The 23436-nt window shown below is 44.9% G+C and overlaps 1 protein-coding gene across 3 annotated transcripts in view; it reads right to left on the reverse strand.

Annotated features, from left to right (window-relative positions):
• Positions 1 to 19723, reverse strand: part of LOC8034721 (rDNA transcriptional regulator pol5) — a 69839-nt gene extending 50116 nt beyond the window's left edge. Inside the window, exons 1-11 of one of the 3 annotated variants that reach the window (XM_029978080.4) lie at positions 19078 to 19723; positions 18291 to 18398; positions 17999 to 18079; positions 16422 to 16592; positions 13030 to 13152; positions 11122 to 11214; positions 10324 to 10429; positions 10108 to 10199; positions 5852 to 5944; positions 3687 to 3766; positions 3536 to 3599 (exon numbers count right to left, since the gene is read on the reverse strand). In XM_029978080.4, the coding sequence (XP_029833940.3) occupies positions 3536 to 3599; positions 3687 to 3766; positions 5852 to 5944; positions 10108 to 10199; positions 10324 to 10429; positions 11122 to 11214; positions 13030 to 13152; positions 16422 to 16592; positions 17999 to 18079; positions 18291 to 18398; positions 19078 to 19239 (1173 nt within the window). In that variant the 5' untranslated portion in view covers positions 19240 to 19723. Of the gene's footprint in view, positions 1 to 3535; positions 3600 to 3686; positions 3767 to 5851; positions 5945 to 10107; positions 10200 to 10323; positions 10430 to 11121; positions 11215 to 13029; positions 13153 to 14724; positions 14758 to 14837; positions 14937 to 16421; positions 16593 to 17998; positions 18080 to 18290; positions 18399 to 19077 lie in introns of those variants that run through there. The other 2 variants (XM_029978082.4, XM_029978081.4) reach the window with 2 other exon arrangements.
• Between the last annotated feature and the right edge of the window lie 3713 nt (positions 19724 to 23436).

A 23436-nucleotide genomic window follows, 5' to 3' on the forward strand; every position in this document is an offset into this window, starting at 1 on the left:
ATTCCATAGTAGCTGGGAGGAAGAACTTTTTCTGACTTCAGTTGTGCTTGACAATGAATTGCAGAGAAAGTTGTAACTTGAGAGTATCTCGAAAGTAACGAGTTACTTTTTTGGAGTATTTTGTACTTAACTCAACTACTTTACAAATTTTAGTATTTAGTACTCTACTCAGTTACTATTTTTCGTGGTACTCAGTAACTTAACTTAAATACTTTTAGTGAGTATCTTGTACAAGCCTGGCACATGCCTCCGGCTTACATCAGAGTTTGCTTTGTTCTGCAGGTGATGTTTCACTACCTGCCAGATTGCTAACCCTTTCATTAAACCGTACTGGCAAGATTCTCTTTTCTAGAAACAAAATGTGTGACTGTCTTAGTACAGTGATTTAAACGGTTTGAGTCATTTTAGAGCGCCTCTAGGAGCAGAAAAAGGAATTATTAAAGCGCAAGCACATATACTTCGTTGATGTCCATTCTGCCGTCATTACTATGCTAAGATTTGTGTGTTCACCTATCCCTTTAAAACAGAGAAAATCAGACTTCCCTGTTTCTCCCGACCGATGGACAAGGAACCCTTCCCAGTTTCGGCATTAATGCAATGAAGTGGTATAGAAGTCTATAGGCTATGTATAGCTCACAATATAGCTCATACTAGGCAGTGCCTAGCACGTCAGTCAATATCTTATATCTGCTCAAATGTTTCTTCAACTCTCTACTTAGAAGCTGGGATGGTCAAGAAAAGTTTGGATATCGGGGAACTCCAGAAGATACTCTGGAGAACATTCATGTTCCTGGGAACCCAGTTTGGGGACCCATTACCGAGAAACTTCCACGTCCTTTTTTCCCACTCCAGTATAACTGCTCGTAGCATCCTACAGGGGTGAAACTCATGAAATGTATTTGGGAGCAGCCACGGGAGCAGCTGAAACTGCTGTTTTGGAGCAGGCTGGGAGCAGCTAAAACTACATTCTGGAGCAGGCGAGGAGCAGCTCAAATCAGTTTTCATTGCACTTCAGCTTGTGACTTATACGAGCACGGGAGAAATTTCAATTGTGCTTTGCAGCACAGATGAGCATGAGTGGTTAGGAACCTATGTAGATGGGATAACAGTGTAACAGGTGCAAAAAAACTTGGCCCTAGTAAGAACCAAAAAGCAAGTACCACATGTTTCCAAAGATAGTGTCCTTCATATTTTCTGAGTGGCTTTCAGCTGCTCAAAATGCAAACCAGCACTGTTTATGGTACGACCCACACGTCCTCGACATAGTAATTATATGTGCGAACTATATGACGTGCGTAAGCAACGGACGAGCAGTTGCGCGGAGGAACAGGGCAACGAATTTTGAGTCTATCCTATTGTACAACTCAATATCAATTCATCAGACTACGATTAACAAAGTTATCATATTCGAAGTGATGAGCCAGAGCAAGATTAAAGTACGCCGAGCAGATCTACCACTCGCGTGAGAGCTGCTGGCCGGCAAGCATTCGGATCAGACAGCGTTTCAGTTCAATCAAATCACGATTTATCTTGCAGGAATGCGGTTCTAACTTCTAACAATGAAGCACTAAAAGGAATCGTTTGCTAATGTGTTTTCAACTGGCCGACGTCCGGAACCCGGGCCGCAGACCCTCAGGCTATGTGACGCTTAACGACTCGACCTCACCTCGGCCGACTTGTTCAACAGCTTATGGTTGAAGAATAACAATCCAATCGCAGGTGATGTAGCACTTGGAATCCGACCCCCGAGTTTTTTCGCATGCTTCTGACTCGGGATACGCAGGAAAAATAAATGGAACAAGAAATTGCAAGGCCGACCAAGCTAAACGCGCTCATTATTGCCAATCGAGTCGATAAAAACCGAAACCAAGACAAAATAGAATTATTTTGGCGCACGTTGTGCAATTTGGAGCACAATGGCGCGAAGCATTGGCTGTGGCGCAGTTTCCGCAAAATAGCGCAGGATGGCGCAGACAAATGTGTACGGCGCAAAATGGCACCAATGGCGCAGTCGTTCCAACCCTGATCCTATCGTATGGTTAAACTCCCTCAAACATTCAACTAAGTTATTTACTTGTGCTTGAAAAAGCACGGAGCAGAGCAAAATGATTGTTGATTTCTTGATGTTTCAAGTCCCATTAAAGCAGGAGCTCTTCCAACAATATGAAGGTGAACACCTTACCTGGTTTCTTGCCTGTTTTAACTCTCAACGTCTCAAATGGTACGTAGCCAAGGGTCTAAACTTTGCGTTCTAGCCCTCTTCTGGAACAGAGCTTGCTCCAAAACTTCCAGGAGCATCAAAAACAAGAAGAGCGCTGTTCACCTTCATATCGCTCACGGGTGTACATGCTAATTACCACGTAGGAAATAATGTTAGAAGAGAATACTATAATCTTGATTTTCGAAATGTATGTCTAGTATACATTACACAGTTTATGACCTGGCCGTAAATTTTGCAGCGCTTATTTATAAAAAAAAAAATCACAGAATGTTTACTGGTTTAGTATTTATTTGGTTCAGAAATCAGAGTATTTTGACGATTTGTCCTGTACGGACATTAAAGCAGTGATTATCAGTGAAAAAAGTCTAAAGAAAACTATGAGTTTGAATTTAATTTACAAATTGTATAGACCCTTACAATACTTCATGCTTATTTAATGCGGAGGGGAAAAGGAGTTCTGAGCTACTCATGTGTGCACACTTGTTAGTGTGCATCCGTGAGGGGACAGGAGCACACTAACAAGTTATTTGTGCTCAAGACCAAAAAAAAGTGCATGTGTAGGCAGCTTCGAGGGCTCGCAGCAGTGGTAACTTTAACAGCCGCCGCTGACGCTGCTGCACTTATTTTACGCATCTAGATGACTCAGGAGAAGTCACTTACCCAGAAAATTTGTAATATAGTGGTTATTTATGCCTTGCAGGGCTGTGTTTTCCGTTCGTTAGACAGGGATATATTACGAGGTATAAATACACTACTATAGCGTTCTTAATAACACTTTGAGCTACTGCTACAAAATGGGCCGACACTTAGTTCTTTAAATGGACACTTTTGCAGTAGGCGCATTCACTAAGAAAGCAAGCGATAGCAGGAGATTATTCAGACTGATTGATTCACACGGGCATACCGTAATGACCCACCAATGTGGCAAAGCCTGATTTCAGTATACAGCTGAACCTCGATTTAACAGAACCCAATTTTACGAATTTCCCGATTTAACAAATGAAGTTGGATTCTCCGCGCAGCCTATGCGCGAGGTCTCCCTTCCTCGATTTTACGAAGTTCTCGATTTAACGAAATAATTAGCAGGTCCCGGTGACTTCGTTAAATCGAGGTTCAGCTGTATTAGCTTTTGGTACAAGATCAAAAGAGATTCCACACACTCTGACTAAATGTGTCGGGATGCGGCAAGGCAAGCACCTTGGCACGGGTGGTGCAATTACGTCACTGCCGGTGAAACGCTGAAGTATTCTGCCCAGACACGGTTTAGACTGTGAAGTCACCGCTGGCTTTAACGACACGAACATGCACACTCACGGAAAGCAGGAGTTGGTGCACGGTCTTTGTTTTCGTCACTTGATCAAACAGGATGCTGCTGGGCCTGTCGACGGATGGCAATGAGTCTGCGTCAAGTGTCGGATCACAAGTACAACCGCTCGTGCCGAGAGATAGACTCTGTACTACTTACGACTTGACAAAGAATCCCAAGATGGCCGTTTGGATCTGGGCATCCGAAGTGACCTTGGCGAAGTCAACCAGGTATTGAAGCTGGAAAGGCAGGAAATCGGATAATTTACATATTCTGTCGAGAACTGCGAGCTATAGCGTCTTCGCTAGGTAATTCATTAAAATCCTCGTGAAAAAAAATTCCTGTTTCGGAACATCGGGAGTTTTGTGTGGGTCTTGCTGCATATAAATCCCTCAAATTATCTTAACTATAAAACACCGCACGATGCGTTCATCCTCTCGGGAACACCTAGGTATCTTCTGGCATCCTTAATCAACTCGCGCCGTAATTTCCCTGAAACCAGACCACTGCGCAGCGCTCCTCGGTTGTGCGGCGCAAAGTCGGCGCGACATTGAGGACAAACTGCACAGCGACAAGCGCCACCATGCGTCCCCTGGCATTTTGTTCATTCTTTTTCTCGCGTACGTCCGCGCGCGGTGCCCGTCTGCTGTCAATTTCTCCTGGCTTTTTACTCGTGGATTCAGCAACCCCATACAAATGAACATCGGGGACGTGAGTGTCAATGGGGTCAAGAAGCAGGTGACAATTCCACAGGTACATTTTTCCCATCATTGTTGGTTCAAGAAAGAGCACGAGATAATAGCAGTAGCTCGGTGTCATTGAAATGCCTCACAATGCTTTCCACAAAGTTCATAACTTTTGGGCGCTCCTTGCCACCGCAGCGATCGCCGGTAATTGTGGCGATGGTAAGAAGCTCATCGTCCTCGCTGTCAGAAAAGCTGGGGAATTCACTGAGCGTCGCTGAGAGGAGTGTTCGTTTTCACAAGGTCGCCATCTCGATCGACTGCACGGCGGTCAACGATGTGCCGAGCAAAAGCTTTAAACGCTTTTCCTCAATTGCCACTAACAAACTATGACGAGCTCAAAAAATGCCGCACATAAGGTAGGAACTACCTAGGAAATTTGGGTGCCCTGAGGGGGCCCCTAAATACCTAAAAACCTTTTTTTAGTCCATGATAACATTAACGAGCACGCAGAAACACAATCAAATGCACAGAGTTTGGATGTCATATGAAGAACAAAACATGGCCTAAACAACTGGCAGCGACATTAAGCTCTGAAGTCCTACAACTCATGAAATGCACTATTCAAGGGTGGTCGCTTAAGAAAAAACACTACCAAGAAGAAAAAAAAAAATTTTTTCCGCCAAAAAGGTTGATTTTGAAAAATGCCATATTTACATCCACCAACATCCAGAGCGTATCCCCAGAAAGTAACATTAGTTTACACTCCACAGTTATTTTTTTATAAATTATTTTTGGTTTGCCGATGCTAAAGAAAAGATAGAGGTTGGAGAACTTTGAACTGGTTTTCCCTCCCTGTCACTTTGTGGCATAAATTAAACTTTAAGAAAACTATAGTTTGGTAACGGGACGGAAGAAAACACTCACTCATTGTTTTTTCTAACAGGAGTTTAATGGGAAATGCATCTGGTGACACTGTATTTTTACTTTGTGAATGTCTTTTATAAAAGATGTTAAGACTTTGTCGGCGACATAAAAGGCAAAAAAATTATTTGACTTTTCACCGCAATGCTAGCATAAAATAAATCACTTTTTGGAAATTTTGTTTTCACGGTTTCATTCTGCAAGCATTCTGCTTCATATCCAGTGAAGAAAAACTTTGGGTATTACATTAGTTTCCTAATGATAGTTTTCCTAAGCAAAGTCAGTGTGTTCAGAATAAAAACAAGAATTTTACAATTCACGTATGCAGCTGAAACTTTGCACTGCATTCTGCCTTACAACTGCCAGTATATACTGTAAATTTCACTCATATTAAGCCAAAGGTTCAAAAGTCGACACTTTTGGGTAGTGTCCCCCCCTTCAATTTGTTTATATTTTGTCATGTCGTGGTGTCACATAACATTGTAACGTCACGTGCATGCAAAGTGGTCATGTCCCGCGACGCCATGGTGTTATGCGACACCATGTAACGTGGCGTCACGATGCCAACCCGTCGTGTCACGTGATACCATGACATCACGTGACACAGTGTTGGGTGACACTGCGACATGGCATGCCACCGACCGATCGATTTCTGGAAGACTACGGGCTTCCATTACACTAAAGAATCGCCTGCTTCAAGAAGAGGTCAATGCTCACCAGGCCACGGGAGACGGAGTGCAGAGCGTGGGAGCCGTTGCACATGGCCGGGATGGTGTGCCTCCTCAACTCCTGGGACAGGGCCCACTCCACCTCGAACCACAGAAGGAGAGAGGGCGGTCAATGCGAGAGCACCGGTCGACCGCTTCCACCGAATTGGCGCAAGAGCTGCCGAGCTCATGAGAGTGAGGCTTCCCGTTTTTGGGGAACACCAACAAACCCCCAAGATTAATCCTTCGAGCCGGTTTTATTGAGATCGGGCAAAGCCAAATCACCCCAAATAAAAATTTAAAAAAAAAAAAAAAAAGCTGAATGATTCTGGCAGGAAAGCTTTATCTACGACTGTATTTTGAGCTGCTCTGAAACACAGCCCACAATGAACCGTCCGCGAGGCCACTCCTATCTTCGGGAAGCACACCCCTCCTTGATTTTTTTTTTTTCGGTGCCGAAACATTTTTTTAGTATTTGGGTCGTATGCACGCTTCCCGGGGGTTTGAAAATCTTGCAGCGTGTCCCGTTTTCCTTGCCGTGAGCACCCGATAAACCCCAATTTTGTTGTCAGACACCAAAAATAGACACTGAAAAATCTATGAGAAAAAAATAAACCCTGGAAGAAAAATTCTGAATTCAATAAAAAAATGAACTCTGAAAACATGGAACCTATAGAGTACCATGAGCACTGCAAAATGCTCAGTCAACACATAAAAACGGTCAAGTCGCAGAGATTTCAAGAAACACTCAAAATAGCATCTAACCTTTTTTTCTTTTCTTTTTTGATGATAACACATTGATAGGGTGCTTGACGTATAACATTTCTTATGGCTAGGAGTGTTTTTCTATTCACCAAAATAAAAAGCACCTACAATATATGCCTATCATTATCTTGATTAGTTGGCATTTAGTTATTAAAAAAGCTACACAGGGAGCTTCAAATTGAGAGATGGTGGTGCCCCCATTAAAAAATGAAAGACGTTTACAACACCCTGTAGTGCAGAATTAAAGCGCAGCTCTTGAGGAGGAAGACGGAAGGGTATACCCATCCTCCCCCTCCTCCTCACCTCCTGATCCTCCCTGCTACTCCTCCCCTCTTCCTCCTCCTCATTCACCTCCTCTCCTGATCCTTCAAGCTCCTCCCCTCTTCCCTTCTCATCCCCCTCCCTTCCCCCTCCTTCCCGCGTGGTGTAATATGGAAAATGTCCCATAATGCACCGCGCAATTACGCCAAAACAGCAGACGGGGACGCCACTCAAGCCAGAAACAGGCGCCTAAGAACTGCGCTCTAAAAAAAAAATGAAAGACGTTTACAACTCCCTGTAATGCCGAATTAGAGCGCAGCTCTTGAGGAGGAGGAGGGGAGGCTATGGTATGCTCCTCCTCCCCCATCCATACCCTCTCCTCCTCCTCCTCCTCCTCCTCCTCCTCCTCCTCCTCCTCCTCCTCCTCCTCCTCCTCCTCCTCCTCCTCCCTCCCTCCCTCCTGTGTGGTGCATTATGGGAAATGTACCATATTGCAATGCGCACATCACCACGGTGCATTATGGGACATCTCCCATAATGCACCACGCGGTGTCGAAACGTTTGTGCAGTGCATTATGGGAAACGACTCATAATGCACTGCGAAACGTCGTCCTTGTGACGTCACAACGGTCCCGTGCGTTGCATTATGGGACGTTTCCCATAATGCACCGCGCGGTGCCGAAACGTTTGTGCGGTGCATTATGGGAAACAAGTCATAATGCACTGCGGTGACGTTTCGGCACGGTGACGTTTCTGCAGGATGCCAAAACGTCGCCCTCGTGACGTCACGACGGTCCCGTGCGTTGCATTATGGGATGTTTCCCATAATGCACCACGCAGTTACGCCGACGTTGCTCAAGCCGGAAACGGGCGCCTAAGAGCTGTGCTCTAAAAGTGTGGCCACATTCTTCGCTCTATAAAAGCGGGGCTTGCCAGTATCCTGATACAATTGTATCGCGATAGTACCTTAGGGATACTTTTGAGTATCTGCATCTCTGTATCATGATACACTTGAGAAATGTATCTGTATCTCAGTAGTGAAATACTTTTACGATGTATTGATTGTATCGCGATACTTTGTCATGCTTGGGTCTCTCTTTAGACCGACACGCTGTTTACAAACAAGCCCGCGTTTGCCCACACCAGGTGTGGGCACTGCACATGCGCAGAAACCAAATTGGGAAGGAGTGAAGCGTGTGCGCACGCGCCGTGCCGTCGACAGCGCCACCGCAGCTGCGTGACGTCAGGGCCGCATGTTGGTCTATACACTTGTTGTCAAAAATTGCCTTGTGCAAGGAGTCCAAGAATTTATAATATGAAACCACCACATAATAGGTTCACAAAGGAGGAATGGCCAGTGACTTGGTCATTTTTTTCCCAGTTTCACATTTCCTGTAGATTCCATGCAACCGGCTTTCTAGTTCTCTCTCTTTCCCCCTTCCCCCCCCCCCCCCCTAAGTTACTCAAAAGCACTTAAAGTACAACGTACATCCCCGGTTTTCTGCATGAAAGATAATCATCTTAGCGCCCCCACTCCCCCTTCCTGAGCTGCGAGGAGAGCCAAGTTGGAGCAAGATAAAAAGCGGAAAGGATATAGCAAAACAGGAGGCAGACAAAAATGGAAAGCGCAAGATCTACGTCAACCTTTAAGATGACAGTTTGTGACGCGCCCTTTCATTTCAAGTTATGGGCAAAACTAAAAAAAATAATGTTCCAAACAGTAAACGAGCTGAAAAGGCTCATTTCGGACAGACCACGTCCAGGTCTCCTACAACTTGGAAGACGGAGGTTCCTCGTCTTTTACAAGATCAGGACAGAGCCATGTGAGAACGGAAATCTTTTTGCATCTTGACAACCCCCAGAAAAGACGTCTCAATGCTTCAGGACTTCTGCATCAAGGCGGTATTTATTGGTTTCGGCAGTGATAGAGAGGATTTTCTCTTTCACTAGTCTGATTCTCGACCAAATCGTTGATGCCTTCATGATAACTTCTTTGAAAAGCTACTAATGCTTAAAAAGCTACTTATGGATGGATGGATGTTAATAGCTATACCCTTTGTAACGGGCGGTAGCTTGTGCCACCTAGCCTAAGTCTAAAAAAACAAAAACATGATTCCTCTTGCCTTTTTAAGACCAATTTTTCTCCCCCTAACTGTCACCAGGCAGTGTGGGATATCACCAGGATGACCTTCAGGGGGTCGGGCAAAAAAACTAAAAAACATCACCCCCCTGCCTCTTCCCCCCGGCGAGGGAGTCGCCAAATTTCCTCTGGTCAAACCTTGTCGGCGTTATGCCAGCACAGGACTCACTGTGAATCTGGGTTGAGACATTGGGCCAAAGCCATGTGGGAGGGAGTCCCAATTTTCCTCTCTCCTGCCTGTCCCCAGCTGTGCTAGTGAGTTGTGCATCATTCAATTTTCTCTAGATAATTTCCACCAATCTTCTAATCGCCTCTTTGTGACTGTAATCCTCTCCTCCTCCGTTCCTCCATCGTCGCCAGCAAAACCGAAGGCCCCGGCCAAATCTGTTACCCCTTCATGGAGAACAGGGCAAAGCCCCGTGCACTTCAATACCAAGTGCTCTAGTGTCTCACTTTCATTATGGCAAGCAGCACACAATGTGTCCGTCTCCTAAAATTTAGCCCTATGTGTCCTTGTCCTCAAAAAACTCCCGTTCTCGCCACAAACAGTAAAGAACTTCGCAGTGAATTGGCAAACAGATTTTCCTTTCTTATGACCTGTTTTTGTGTCCTGCACATTGTTAAAGCTGATTTTTCCTGCATTCTTAACTCCCGCATTTTTCTTTCTGCCTCTTTCCCTCTGTTTTCCACTGAAGTAGTCTGCTCAGCCCCATCACTAGTGAGTAGGTATTTAAATGTAATCTTTTGGGTTCAGTTTGTCCAGTTGTATAAAACTTTTCATGTATAAACACTTGAATATCTCCCGTGCCCACCACGTATCATCCATTTCGGTCAACCTTGGTTCAGATTTCAACTTACTAATTGCCTCTCTGCTCTCAAAAGACGACCAGCTCGTGTCCCCCTGTACCCCCTCATTTGGTGTCTTTCCATGTGTTTCCAGTTCACTTATGTGATGCCGAAAACCCCTTAACAAAAAATACATCAGTTTATTATGCCCAATCCCATAAAGAAAAAAAACAGGTGCCAGAAAACTCTAATTCTAGAAAAGAAAATCAGACTAATACGCACAAGGGAGAAAATAAAAGATACTTGAAAGATACCTTTTCAGCACTGGACAGGCGTGGCAAGCACCACTTGAACAACTCCAGGGCGAGGAACGTCTTGTGCTCCTGGCCGGCATTCAAGAGACCGTCTGCAGGACCCCAAAGGCGAGGTGCATCGGGAACGGTGACAAAGGTCGGTTTCAACGATGCAGAATTTGGTTTCTCTGCTTGCACCGACAAAGGTTGTCGGCGCTGAGAAGAGAGGGAGCTTACCGTCCACAAACTGCTTCCAGAACTTCTTGAAGTTCTTGGTAGCAAGGACAGCCTCGAGGACAGCCGTACAAGCGGGATGAATGTGGGGATGAACACTTGTAGACTTCTGCAAGAACCCAAGGACACGAGAGGAAATATGAAAGAAGGCTACAGAGTGTGACACGTTCTGCACAGACCTCAATTTTTGTGGCTCTCGCAAATGAAAGGAATAGTGAAAAATGGTACTTTCGAGATTGCCGTAAGACGCCGAGCATCCACCTATTCCACAATAATCACCCACTCCTCAATTTCGTGAGATTCGGAAAATACACAAAGGACATTTCTTTACATATTGTTGACCTAAGAAGCGCTCATCCCCAGTTTTACAAATTTATTTCCAAATAATGAGTGGGCACTTGCTCAGGATTGTATGGCGTGTGTTTATTTTCTATTTTGTCATCCCCTATTTTACTTCGGCAACATTTTGTAGCTGCAATATAGTCTGGAACTTTCAACTTTGTCGAATTTGTGAAATATTAAGTTAGCAAAAAAACATGCTAGGAGGACTTTGGGTAGATAAACAGGCCGATTATAGATCAGTGTTGTTAAAAAAAATAGGTTTTAAAAGTCATCATAGATTAAAATTGGAGTAGGGTAACCTAAAAAATGTTTGTTTCGTGGTACACAGCAGGCAGTCTCGCACACGTAAACGGCTTGATCGGTTGGAGGCTCATAACACAATAAACATGTCAGAGGAGAAAAGCGAACAATAACTACTAAATTGACCGATTTTGTATAGGCAACATGTTGAAAACAGACCTGAAGAATGCCGGAGATCTCGACAAAGTTGTTCTTATCGAAAATGCTGTCAGACTTCCAGTGCTGCCGCAGGAATGCCGGGTCCACCACACTCTGCGCAGTCCGAGAAACAGCGAAACCTTTTAGTATCTCAACCCATTGGTCAACATCATTCGCAATGTATCGAGTCACCCTGGCAGCTCAAAAGAAGGGTGCAAAGTGACCATGAAATAAAAGCGAGCATGTAAACCCCACGCCCAAGCACTACAAGACTCCTGATACAATGAGACACACATTGTAATGGACAATAGAAAAGAAAAAAAAACCTAAACTGCTCAAATAATCAATATGCCCTTTAACATTAACTTGTTCTAAATATGTACCAGTGCTTTCTATATCTCTTATTTTTGTATCCCTACCTGTAACAAGGAGGATATAAATAAACAAGATGTGCAGGAAGCATAATGAATAAAGAACAAAGAAAAAATATTGTTACACAATCTGTGACTTGCCATTTGAGTGGTGTGTGCCGGTTTTACCACCAACTAGTAGTTTTATTTAGTAGCACCTAAGCCTCAGAAGTTTACATGAGTATCCAATAGTGACGGCTGAAGTCTAGAAGTGCAATAGTAGTGTGGTCCCATGAGGCAGTCAAGATGCCACCAGTCGGCAGGTTGTGTCAAAAGTTCAACCGCGATTTTACTTGTTGAGTGCCGTGTTATTTTGCCCGCATGCCGTAGGCAAATTCTGGTCTCAGTAACAGTGTACCTTGCGAGAGTATATATTTTTAAAAGACAAACTATTTTATGGCCAAAAGGTTAAGTGATATCTGCATCCCTCTAACCTAAGACATATTTCTGGTGTTGTAGTTTTCGAGACATGACACTGTGCAGCGGCATCTCGACCTCGCACCCTAAAGTCAGTCTTTCAAGTGGCCTAACTTTACTTGGCGCTCGTTTATTCGGAACTGTAACTTTCTTGTGTTCACAGTGTTCACAGTCGTTGAATACCTATTTCGTTAATAATTTTTAGGTCTCAATGTTCGCCATAAAGTGCAAAGTTGAATGACATAGATTCGCTGTTCTGTAACAACGAATGAGCATACTGCAAAAAAAAGTCGCCTAAAAAAAAAAAAGAAAGAAAAGCATGCCGTCAAAAAGTGACACCACAAGATAAAACATTGCTTTCATCGCTTGCTCAAATACGCCGCTACAAATAGAAAAAAATGGCGGCCCAGTTAGGAGGGGCAGGGAGCAAACCGAAATCGAAACCACACGGAAACACACCCAAGTACACTCGGGTGTGGCGCTAGAAGGGTTAATGAGCAGAGTCATTGAGTCTAATAATTACGAGACGCCACGTGGTGGTGCCACACGCTTCGAGTGCAGAGGGGAGAAATCTCAAGGGACATGTCCGCCCTCATCGTCAGTGTAAGCGTAACACCTTACCCCCTCTACGTCGGCATTCTCCTAAGCAAATTAAAGATGTGTTTGCTATTCCACTGCCCACACTGCACGTCAACTTTGAAGTTCAGCAGTCCCTTTGTGCCCTTTTTTTTGCGCAATGCTACCAAAGAGTGTCTCAAATATGCAGAAGCAGGAGAATAGTACAGTTTCAGAATGCCCCATTCCCGACCGATCACAACCTAACCGGTGTTTGCGAGACATGAGGCTATGACTAGGTCTCCCCGTTTTTAAATAAAACCGATAAAATCCGAAAGACACTCGCCAGTAATATCTCTGTCACTTTGAATTTATCAACAACAAAAAAAATCTTTTCAAATGAAGAAACACTGCCCGCAATGCAGATCCAGTGTCTAGAAGAAGGTGCGCAAGCAAAACAACTGTAACTCTCTTTTTCTTTTTTTTTCTTTTTTTTAAAAACAACATTTTACATATTTACAAACAAATGCCAAAGTTGGTTATGTACCGGAAAGTTCTCAGCCACGAGGACAAGGACGAAGAGGACCAGGGGCGAGCACTTGTCCCACCCGCAGGAGAGATCATCTCGGAGCTCGGGCCACACCTTCTTCTTGAACTTCTTCTCGTTCATCTGAGAGGAAGAACAGAAAGAGGAGGAGAGGTTCTTGCATTCAACCAGGAACTCCAGGTTGTGCAGTGTTTGGCACATATTTTGTGGAAGGCAACAAAACCTTGCTGCTAGTAGCATTAGACTCCTGTCGGGACCGGTTATAACGAAGTGAACGGGAATCGGACATCACTTCGCAGTATCCGCTATTTCGTCATAACCGACTTCGGTTATAAAGAAGTGCAAAAGGGAATGGGAAATTGTGATCGCTTCACTGTAGCCGCTATTTCGTTATAATTGACTTCGTTATAGCCAGTCTCGACAGTACGAGCAACATATGACACAGTCAAACAGAAGAGCCACTTCCAACAAGACTAGAATGTAAAGCATTACAAGTAATTGATTACTTGTAATCAATTTACCCTGTATTGTACTTTTGTAACGCTTGAATAACTTTTTTTTTAGCAGTAACGATGCTAGTAGCTCCATTATATCTTTTTTGCAATGGTGCTTCACGAGAGGTGTCTGCCTGTGTGCGACTCTCTCTCAACTACAAACGGCGCAGAAAGCGTGCTAAAACAGCAATCACAAAGATAGACAGGTGGCCAGCTGCGGCCACAAGAAATAGAAACTTGTCATATTAGCCTGGCGCACTGGTACCAAACACGAGCAATCTGTGTTCCTGGAAGCGTATATTACCCGGGGGAGGGCTGATGCAATGGCAGATGAGAGGGAAGGGGCGGTGGACAAATTCCACATTGCGAAAACTACTTGTCGCAACAAAAAAAGACTTGTGTTGTTTTGGTCCTGGGCCAGGGGCCCATATAGGAAAATTTAATATTAAAGTCTGGAATAATCAGACTGTTAATCATTTTTACGTAATTAACTTTTTTAATATTGCAGGGGTGAGACAGGTGAAACAGGTTTTGGAGCCATTTTTGGAGGAGAAAAATCTGGATTTTGGAGCAGCTCAGGAGCACAAAATTCTCATTTCGGAGCAGTAGTTTATGCACTTTGGAGCAATTTTGAAGCACAAAAGTTTACAGTTTGGAGCAGATTAGCAGCAGAAAATGTTAGAGCAGCTTATCAGCAATTTAAACCATAAAAAATTTTATATAAATCACATAATTATTTATGTAATTTTTGTCCACCTTGGTTCCAATGGGTCATCAGCACCGATACGCACCAAAATAAGATATAAAAGAAAAAAAAAAAACACTGAGAAGGCAAACGCAAGTTTTATCCGCATAGATGAGGACAGGAAAACAAGCTTGGTGCAAAGTTAGTTGGGCACCAGGTACCTCAAGCTTATACGAACTGGTGCCAAAGCGCAATTGCAGTGCAAAACTTTTTGAAGTAGCGATTCGAGAGCATGAACAGGGAAGCAAGGTTTACTACAACCAGACATCAATCGGACGCTCATAGAAAGCACGTGCAAATAGAAAAAAAACTTCCCACCAAAACGAGTCACAAGGTAAATTAGCGAATTGGTAGAAAAACTATGAGCGCGACATTCACGCTAAATACGGGTCTGTGACCGATTCACTCGATCGCTCACGCACTGGAAGCACGTGTGTGATGACCGAAAGTACTCACGGCGACGGCGCCATCCATTTTGACGAGATTACGGACACGAATGAACAATTGCGCAATGGAGGCACTCAATAGCACTTTTAAGAAAAGGTTTGCTCTCAAAATGAAAGAAATACTTAGGTTTGCTCATCTTGATAGCCTGCGCGTCGTACCTCCCGCGGCCAGACAGCGAGACCGCGTGACAGTGCACCGTTAGCATGCAGTCACAAATGACAGCGGAAAGTAGCAAAAGTAGTATGAAAATCGGGAAAAGACCACGTGTCATAGGTATAGAGGGTACTAGAGCTGAAATCTTCAAATCAGGCAGTTGCTAGCGCCACACTGTACCCGTGCCGTGTACTTTACTACGACGAGATTGAATGTTGCCAACCAAGCTCTCGTTTTCTACTAAATCTAGCGTCGCTGCAAACTTTTTTTAGTTTCTGAGTTACTTTGGCGCAGTGTGGTGCAATATCGACCAATTTCGCGTTTTTGGCGCAACTAGGCACAGAAAATTGGGTTTGTATCAAAATGGCGCAATTGGCGCTAATGTCACTTCCCTTCCCTTATATTGTGTTTAAGGGCATGGTTTCAATTAGGAAATTGCTCAGCAACATCAAAAAACACTAAATCAAGAAATTAAAGAATGATAGAAGGCACGCACAGCATTTTACGGCTTTCTGAAAAACCGCACAAATTCAACAGGTTTTTAAGTTTCGGTTTGCAATCGAAGCGCATCTCGGCCCCAATGGCACCGCGCCCCGTGGAGAAATAGTGCAACCAAGCTTTGCTGCGTTGCGCGAGGACAGCGCAGCAGAGGTTGGTTGCACTATTTCTCCACGAGGCACTGTGCCGTCGGGGCCGAGATGCGCTTCGATTGCAAACCAGAACTTAAAAACCCGTTGAATTTGTGCGGTTTTTCAGAAAGCCGCAAAATGCTGCGCGTGCCTTCTTTCATTCTGCAATTTGTTGATTTAGTGTTTTTCAATGATGCTGAGCAATTTTCTAATTGAAACCATGCCCTTAAACACAACATTAAAAAAGTTAATTACGCAATAATAATTAACGATCTAATTATTCTGGATTGTAATAATCTTCCTCTGTGAGCCCCTGGCCCAGGCCTTTTTTTGTTGCGATGCATAGTTTTCGCAATATCAAATTTGTCCACCTTTCGTGAAACACCCTGTAGATAGGTAAAGAAAGACTATACAGATTTGGAAATTTTAACAGCATGTTTGAATGAATGCCTCCCTTTGAATAAAATCAGTGACCGTCAGGAAAGCATAACTCCAAGGACAGACAAGTCACCTGAAAATCAGGGTTTAGACATTCATTTGAATACTGTGCCACTCAATTATTCAAAATAATGCTACTGTAGACATCTTTTTACTACTCTTCCAAGAGAGTTAAAGCAAACCAAGTTTGCTCAGCTGTCCTTCAAAGAAGGACAAGAGGAACTGCCCCAGGGAAATGACCAGGCAGTGATGAGTCACTAAGTGAGAGTTGCAGCGCATACTTCGTCAACACTAGCACACTTTTTTTTATTATTATTATTATTTGCCACGTTGCACTAAAGCACAATATAGTGTGTGGTTGCTAAACACTGCCCCTCCACGAAACCAAAAAAATGGGACGCAACCCGGACGGTCACAAATGCTACACTGACAAATGAATAAGTAAACAGCAAAATGAAAAAAAAATAAAAATAAAACGAGACAAACTTGATTTAGGAGTTCCCTCAAGACCTCGCAGGCCATCAACTGAAGATGAGGACATTCCAGGCCCACGCTGAGGAGTCTACGCGCAACGGTGCCAGCGACATCGTCTGCCCTTCCCGACCGAACAAGCGAGGACAGCGCAAGGCAGCGTCCGATCGCCACATGGTTCTTGTCCTGCGAGCAAAAAAGAGGAAGGGTCGGAATCTCCAGCAGCCATACGGTGCAGAGGCTGGCTCACACACTTGCGACTGTGAGTGGATTGTTGTTTCAAAAAGGAAATTGAAGCGGAGGTGCCCTTAATAGGCAGTTTTAGAACAGAGCACGCTAAAGCTTTGAGTACGCAAAGAATAGCGTCGTCGCCCCTGTGCATGTGCCGAACACTAATTATGTTCTGCACTTCGTGTGCATCATTTTAGCGTGCGCTACTTTCTGGAAATTGCATGCGTATACAAAGTGTCTTTGCACTCCTTCAAGGAGGATTCGCAATGTGCGAGTAGTTGGCTAAAGCCAAGATGAGCACAGTTAGAAAGTGGCGGCTCCCAGGACCGCGGCTGCCACCGCTTTGGCGATCATCAAGAGCGTGATGTCGGTGGCATCTTCCCCGTCCTCCCTATTGTGATTTTCGATAGAGGACGACACTGCACTTGAATGGGAGGTGAACGTCACAAACGGTTCGGAAGACCCAGCAAGGTGGGCAATGATTGTCGGAAACTTGCTGCTTGCAACGCGCAAATATTTCTCGGCTAACGTACGTCAGGTACATGTGCGAAGGTCAGTACACGAGACCTCTCTTGCCGGGGCGATGCAAGCGGACACGACCGGTCGACCGCTCATGACACATTCTCAGGTTGGAACAATCTAAAATGTTACTCTGGGCCAAAAAACTTTTTTTTTTTTTCTCAAGCTACAGCATTTCATGTGTGAAATAAGAATTGTTACTGTACCTTGATGGCGTTGTCAGTGCGAGATGCTTGGGTTTTTGCGTGGCGGCAGAGGAACACTGTTTTAAAATACTCTTTCGTAGCATGCGCTAAAGCAAGCACTAAATTTTGCGTTAGCGTGCGCTAAAATTGCGTGTGTTATTCTTAAACTCCTTAATATTTTCCCGAATAAAAGATATTTTTTCCAACCACTGTACGTCACTCAGGAACAAAGGCATATACTATCGGGATCTACTGGGCCACGAAATACTGTGGCACCTTTGTGCTACCAAGTCCTGCTGAACGAGGTGAATAAAAACACAGATGAAGGGTGACCTTGGTGCTGATACTACAACAAACCTCTTGCTAAGTTACCCAAGCATCAAGAAGAATGCCGGGAATGCAGGTCCATGTGCCACACGTGCTGGCATCTGCCGCAGTAAGTGTTCTAAAGCAAAAGCCTAAAACAAATGGCACCTTGGCCATGCATTCGTCCTAGCCTTATTTTGGTTATTTACTTTGAATCTTTTAAACAGGGAAGGCGAGCGCACACGGCATTCCCAACATCCTGTCCGTAAAGTGTAAATGAGATTTTCAATCCCTCTGTGAAACAAATGAAAAACATGGAATGAAATCAGATCAAATTCAAAAAGAGCATACCTCTTTGCTGTCATGTGGAAGGTGCTTGTCAATGTAATCCAACACTTCCTCCGCAGATATGGCAGGGAACACCTGGAGGATCTAGGACACCAAGTCGACAAAACATTTATTCAGCAACAGGAACAGTGACGGTGATACGTGTAAGAAACAAAAACTTGACTTGCCCCTAGGATCATAAACCTGTGATTGAATTTTATGCTACCGAAATAGTAAACGGAAAGCTGCCAACATGGCAGATGAAACAACAACAAGGAGACGGGACACTGATTTTGTGAAAGGGCCATGTGCTTACCTGAGAAAGCGCAGCCGCGAATCCAACACGTGCACATTTTCGCGTGGACGGCAACCCCTTCACTAGACGCTCGACCGTGTAGTTCAGTTCCTTCGATGGTTCGTCGCGCTGCAATAATGATCGCACGGCACTTTAGTGGTGTTCGTTCCCCCGAAATTACAGTAAGTAGAGAAAGCCGCTTGTACAGTACACACGCATTGTCCACAATTATTCTGAAGTGTTAGACGCAGCAACCCACGAATATATGTCCAGGCTAGCTCCATAGTGCTGTCTGCAAACAGCCGCTCCCTACATATTTCTTTTATGCAAAAATGCTCCAAAAGCCGGGAGACGTCATAATTAAAATAAGAACACCGACTTGACATAACAGAAAAAACAACTACATTAGACGTTTCGCCTCCCATGCGGGAGGCATCATCAGTAGTTACACAGCAAATGCAGGGTTCAACCTCAACTCAACGCTATTTATCACGAATGTCCGTGTGGACATTCGTGATAAATAGCGTTGAGTTGAGGTTGAACCCTGCATTTGCTGTGTAACTACTGGTGACGCCTCCCGCATGGGAGGCGAAACGTCTAATGAAGTTGTTTTTTCTGTTATGTCAAGTCGGTGTTCTTATTTTAATTATATTTCTTTTAGGAAGGTAATATTTGACTGGATATTAATCACGCACACGGCAGAACTCTCCTATTCCGGTCGCCATACGAATGGACAAGACATCGGTGGGCCAAAACAGACGTAAGTGAGCGTCCCCGAAAAAGTTTGCACCAGTCGCAGTTCACTTGCCTGATCGTCGGACTTGAAAATCTCCTTGATGATGGTCTCGGCCGCATTGACGCGCACTGGCTTCTTCGAGTCGGCCAGGTTATAAAAGGCATCGAGGAAACGACTTTTCTGTTTGCCAGTGACAGCTTCGGCCCGCAAATGTGATGGCTCAGCGAGTGACATACTCCAAAACCTTCAACTTCAAATCACACTTCAAAAGCACCAAAACACGTGCAGCTTGTGTACGTCGTCCGGCGTCCTGTGGCTCGATTTGGGTCGGCGTTGGATAGAGGGCTAGTCATTTAACGTTGGCTACTATGGGTTTGAGTGGGTATTTGCGTCGAGATCGTCGAGATCAATCGTTGGTCGAGATGCGTCGACGCCGTCGACAGCGGTGGTAACGTCTTGGTGTGTGTGAAACCAAACTCGAAAGCCCATTGAGTTATTATAATGTACGCGAAAGCCATACATTTTCGGTTTGGTCAGGGTCGGTTTTGCTTACTCAACGTAACGGTTCCGGTTTCATCCTAGTACTGCTAGTCCTAGAACTGCTAGAACCTCGAAGCCCTCAAAAAATATAGACGATTTAATTTGCTAGTTTTGTAGTTTTATTTGTTATTTTAGAGCGCAGTTCTTAGGCGCCCGTTTCCGACTTGAGCGACGTCGGTATGGTGTACTAGTCGGCGTAACCGTGAGGTCACGTGACCTCCGTGCGGTCATGAGGGGCACGTAATCTTACGCCGACGGCGACGCCGACGCCGACGCCGCTCGGAGGGAGTAGTATCAAGCAGGATGAGAAGGTGAGCAGAGGTATACGCTCCCCTCAGTACCCTTCCCTCCTCCTCCTCAAGAACTGCGCTCTAATTCGGTGTTACAGGGAGTTATAAGCGGCTTTAATTTTTTGTGTTCCATGCCAATATATGTTCTGTCACCCGAAGAGCGATGGGAGCTCCTGATCGTCTGGAACTCGTGGGGCTAGGTGCCGTTCCATCAACAGACAAGAAGTTCGATCTTGCTTTTGTATCAATTGGTGTCCACTGTCCACGAGCCCCGGAACGATGGTCCCGGGAGAAAAGCTCACCCACTTTTAACGTCCAGTATTAAAAACAAAAAAAAAAAAAAAAAAAACACGAAACTTTGTTTTTTGGTTTGCATAAACAAACTACGCATCGCACAATGCTGAAACTTCATGTGAACGTAATACATGGTAACACTAGCAGTGCTGATTAAATGTGAAAGTTGACAAGATGACATTACTCGCGGATCGAGAGAAAAACGAAATTTCTCTATGAGAGCCGACTTCCGTGCCTATATGCCAAGCATGCGGCTCTTGGCTCCCCCCTACCCCCCCCCCCCCCCCCCCCCCCCTACCTCTCCTTCCTCCCGGTCACACGCACTTCCCCAAAAAGAGAAATGGAACGCTTTTTAAATCAAAAGACAAGGTTGCAGTTTGGTAATCTTGTGCTACTACTACGACCTTACGTACAGTTGGACTACTTCTGACTTGGTAGATTGAAAGTAGTTGGAGTTTCGTTTATTGCTCTGGACAAAAGTTTGCCTCCCACCCCTCCCCTGCGGCTCTTGGAAGGTTCGTGGTTTTGTTTGCGGCTTTAAGGCCGTGTGAGCCTTTTGTCATAAAGACAATGCTGTTGATGTTGTTTGTGACAAGTAATTTTTATTAAAATAAATGGCACAGGTACCCATGCCTGGTTTAACAAACTAAACACAAAACTTTCGTGTTTTTTTTTTTTTCTTCTTCTTTTAAGCGGAATGTGTCATTATTGCGCGGTGTCCGTACGCAAAAACTCGCATGGTGCGTTGCACTGTGGCCGCCGCTCTATCGCTCTCTCCTAGGGTGACCACCTTCCCGATAGCGAAATGCGGGACACGCGGTGCAGGGGGGGGGGGGGTTGAGGAAATACTGAGGCTGTGTTAACATATTTAATATCCTGTGCTGTTTATACACCTGCTAATTGTGTTGCAGCAATTAATTTGCACTCCCAGTGACATATATTTTTTTATGCCAAAGCCAGGGGCGGATGCAGGAATTCCCTGGGGAAGGGGGGTCAGGTGTTGGTGAGCGTACCCTATGTCTAGGAACCCCCTCCCCCTCTCCCTCGTTTCACGCCCTTAATTTTACACATGCAGAAATTAAGAGGGAGGTCAGAACATCCGGACCCCCCCCCCCCCCCCCCCCCCTCTAAATCCGCCCCTGCAAACCTGTTATTAAATGTGTCGAAATCGAAAACATAAAAATCGACTGCAGCAGTACTCAATGCATCAAATGGAGTAAAGAAACAGTAAACCTTTTCCGGGTTATTGTTTCCTGTCAACGCTTACTTTTATCAGCATGGTCCTACGGAAATTTTTAACATCGTGTTCTTTTTCGACCGTTGCGAGTGGCAGGCTAGATTCTGCCTTGTGTAACTGTCTTCATAAAAAAAAAAAAAAAAAAAAAAAAAAAAAAAAAAAACCGCGGAAATTGTTTTGCATTTACACAGCGATATGAAAATAATTACAATATTTTATATTTAAACTTTTTTCTTACAATATTTTGCCACCAAGGGGAGAGAGACAACGAAGAATGAGCATAGTTGTAAACCCGAGACAGGGGATACAGACAACGGACAAACACGACCGACACGGACGAAGTGTCGTTCTGTGTTTGTCCCTTGTTCGTATCCTCAGTCTCGGGTTTACAGCTATATGCCCAATTTACACCAGCTAGCCTGCACCCTCACCATTGCTTCATAAGAATGAGCACGTCGATTCTCCTGCAAGAACGACGGTCGCTTCCCGCAATAGCTTGGATAGAAAATGGCGTACCATTTGCGATTCACACGATTACCAGCGTCCTCCGCGCTTTCCCGTCGTTCGGCAGCGCCATGGGTTGCAGAGTAAATTTTACGACAGGATGGAATGCGGGACATTTTGAAGATTTGGAAATTTCTCGCGGGACGCGGGAGACGAGCCCTCAATGCGGGACACTCCCGCGAGTCGCGGTTGGTCACCCTAGTCTCTTTCCATCGCCCTCGATGTACAAGGTTTTTTCACAGCAAAAATAAACTATGCTTCACCGAACGCTCATTCTCCGCCCAAAGCTGTATACCAATAGAGGTCCAAACAAGATGCCAAAGTTTCAGCACGAGCCAATACTTTATTCAAAAGTTGTAATTAGGGATTTTCTGATAATTTCAATGGGATATTAAAATGGGGTCCATTTTTACCCGTTTTTGGTTTCTGGCGCCATAGAGCTCCATGTATTAGATACGTATTCAAAGCTCCGTCGGGCATATTTTTATTAAAATTTTCAGAAAATCCCTTTTAACTTTTGAATAAAATATCGGTTCGCGCCGTAACTTTGGCATCGGCTTCGGACCTCTAACGTTACCATCGGGCGGAGAATGAGCGTTTGGCGATACGTAACTAGTTCAGTTTTGCGGTGACAAAAACCCTGTAAACTTTCGTCGAGGACACCCATGGTGGGGACACCCTGTCGGCTGGATTTCGGGGATGGGGGTGGGGAGCCTCCCCCTGGCTACGCCGCTGGTCAGCTTATATAATTTTTTAGGGTATTTACACGAGGGAGAGATCCCCGGGATTTCTCCCCAGCACGCGCGCATCACGAGATGAAAACGCGAGGCTTCTGCACATCGCAAAGCCTGACGTTTTCGTCGTGGGATGCGCGTGCCGGGGAGAAATCCACGGGATTTCTCCCTCGTGTGAATACCCGCGTGTGAATACACGTGAGCACGCGCTCACGTGCTCGTGTAGGGCAAAAAAAAAAAAAAAAAAGAAAAAAGACCGTGGTGAATTGAACCTTTTCCGAGAAGCGTTCTGCGCACGCGCGAGCGCCTGATGCCAAGCGGCGGAAGTCAGAACGAAAAATCGAGGAAATTAGGAAGGAGGCTGTATATCAGCGAGTAAAACACGTAACTGCAGCATATATATAATTGCGTTACACAAAAAAAGAACGTCGACGGAAAGGAAAACACGACGTTTGAAAGAGCGAAGAAACTGGTAGCGTAGCTCCCATTATCAATTGGTAGCGCAGGTAGGTCACTTCCTCGATTTTTAGTTCGTGCAGCCACCGCCAGATGCCGTCGGTATGTGGAAAAGGTCCAATGATGTTGCTTTGAAGCGAAAAATAGGGACTCTAACCAAACATTTAATAAACATCTACCCGACGTTTCGGGACCAGTTCGGTCCCTTGTTCACGGGCGAGTGACGAAAAGAAAAGAACACGTGTCGCCTAAATGCACATACGGATGTAGGGGGCTTTGCTCACGTCACGCAGTCCCGAGGCGTAGCTGCTGGGCAGGGAGCCCGAAGAACGATTCACGTTCCGCTTTGTGTGCTGGATAAACCAGGACTCAACGA

This window comes from Ixodes scapularis, unplaced genomic scaffold, assembly GCF_016920785.2.
Source record: "Ixodes scapularis isolate PalLabHiFi unplaced genomic scaffold, ASM1692078v2 PGA_scaffold1__304_contigs__length_218370807, whole genome shotgun sequence".
Taxonomy (NCBI): Eukaryota; Metazoa; Arthropoda; class Arachnida; order Ixodida; family Ixodidae; genus Ixodes; species Ixodes scapularis.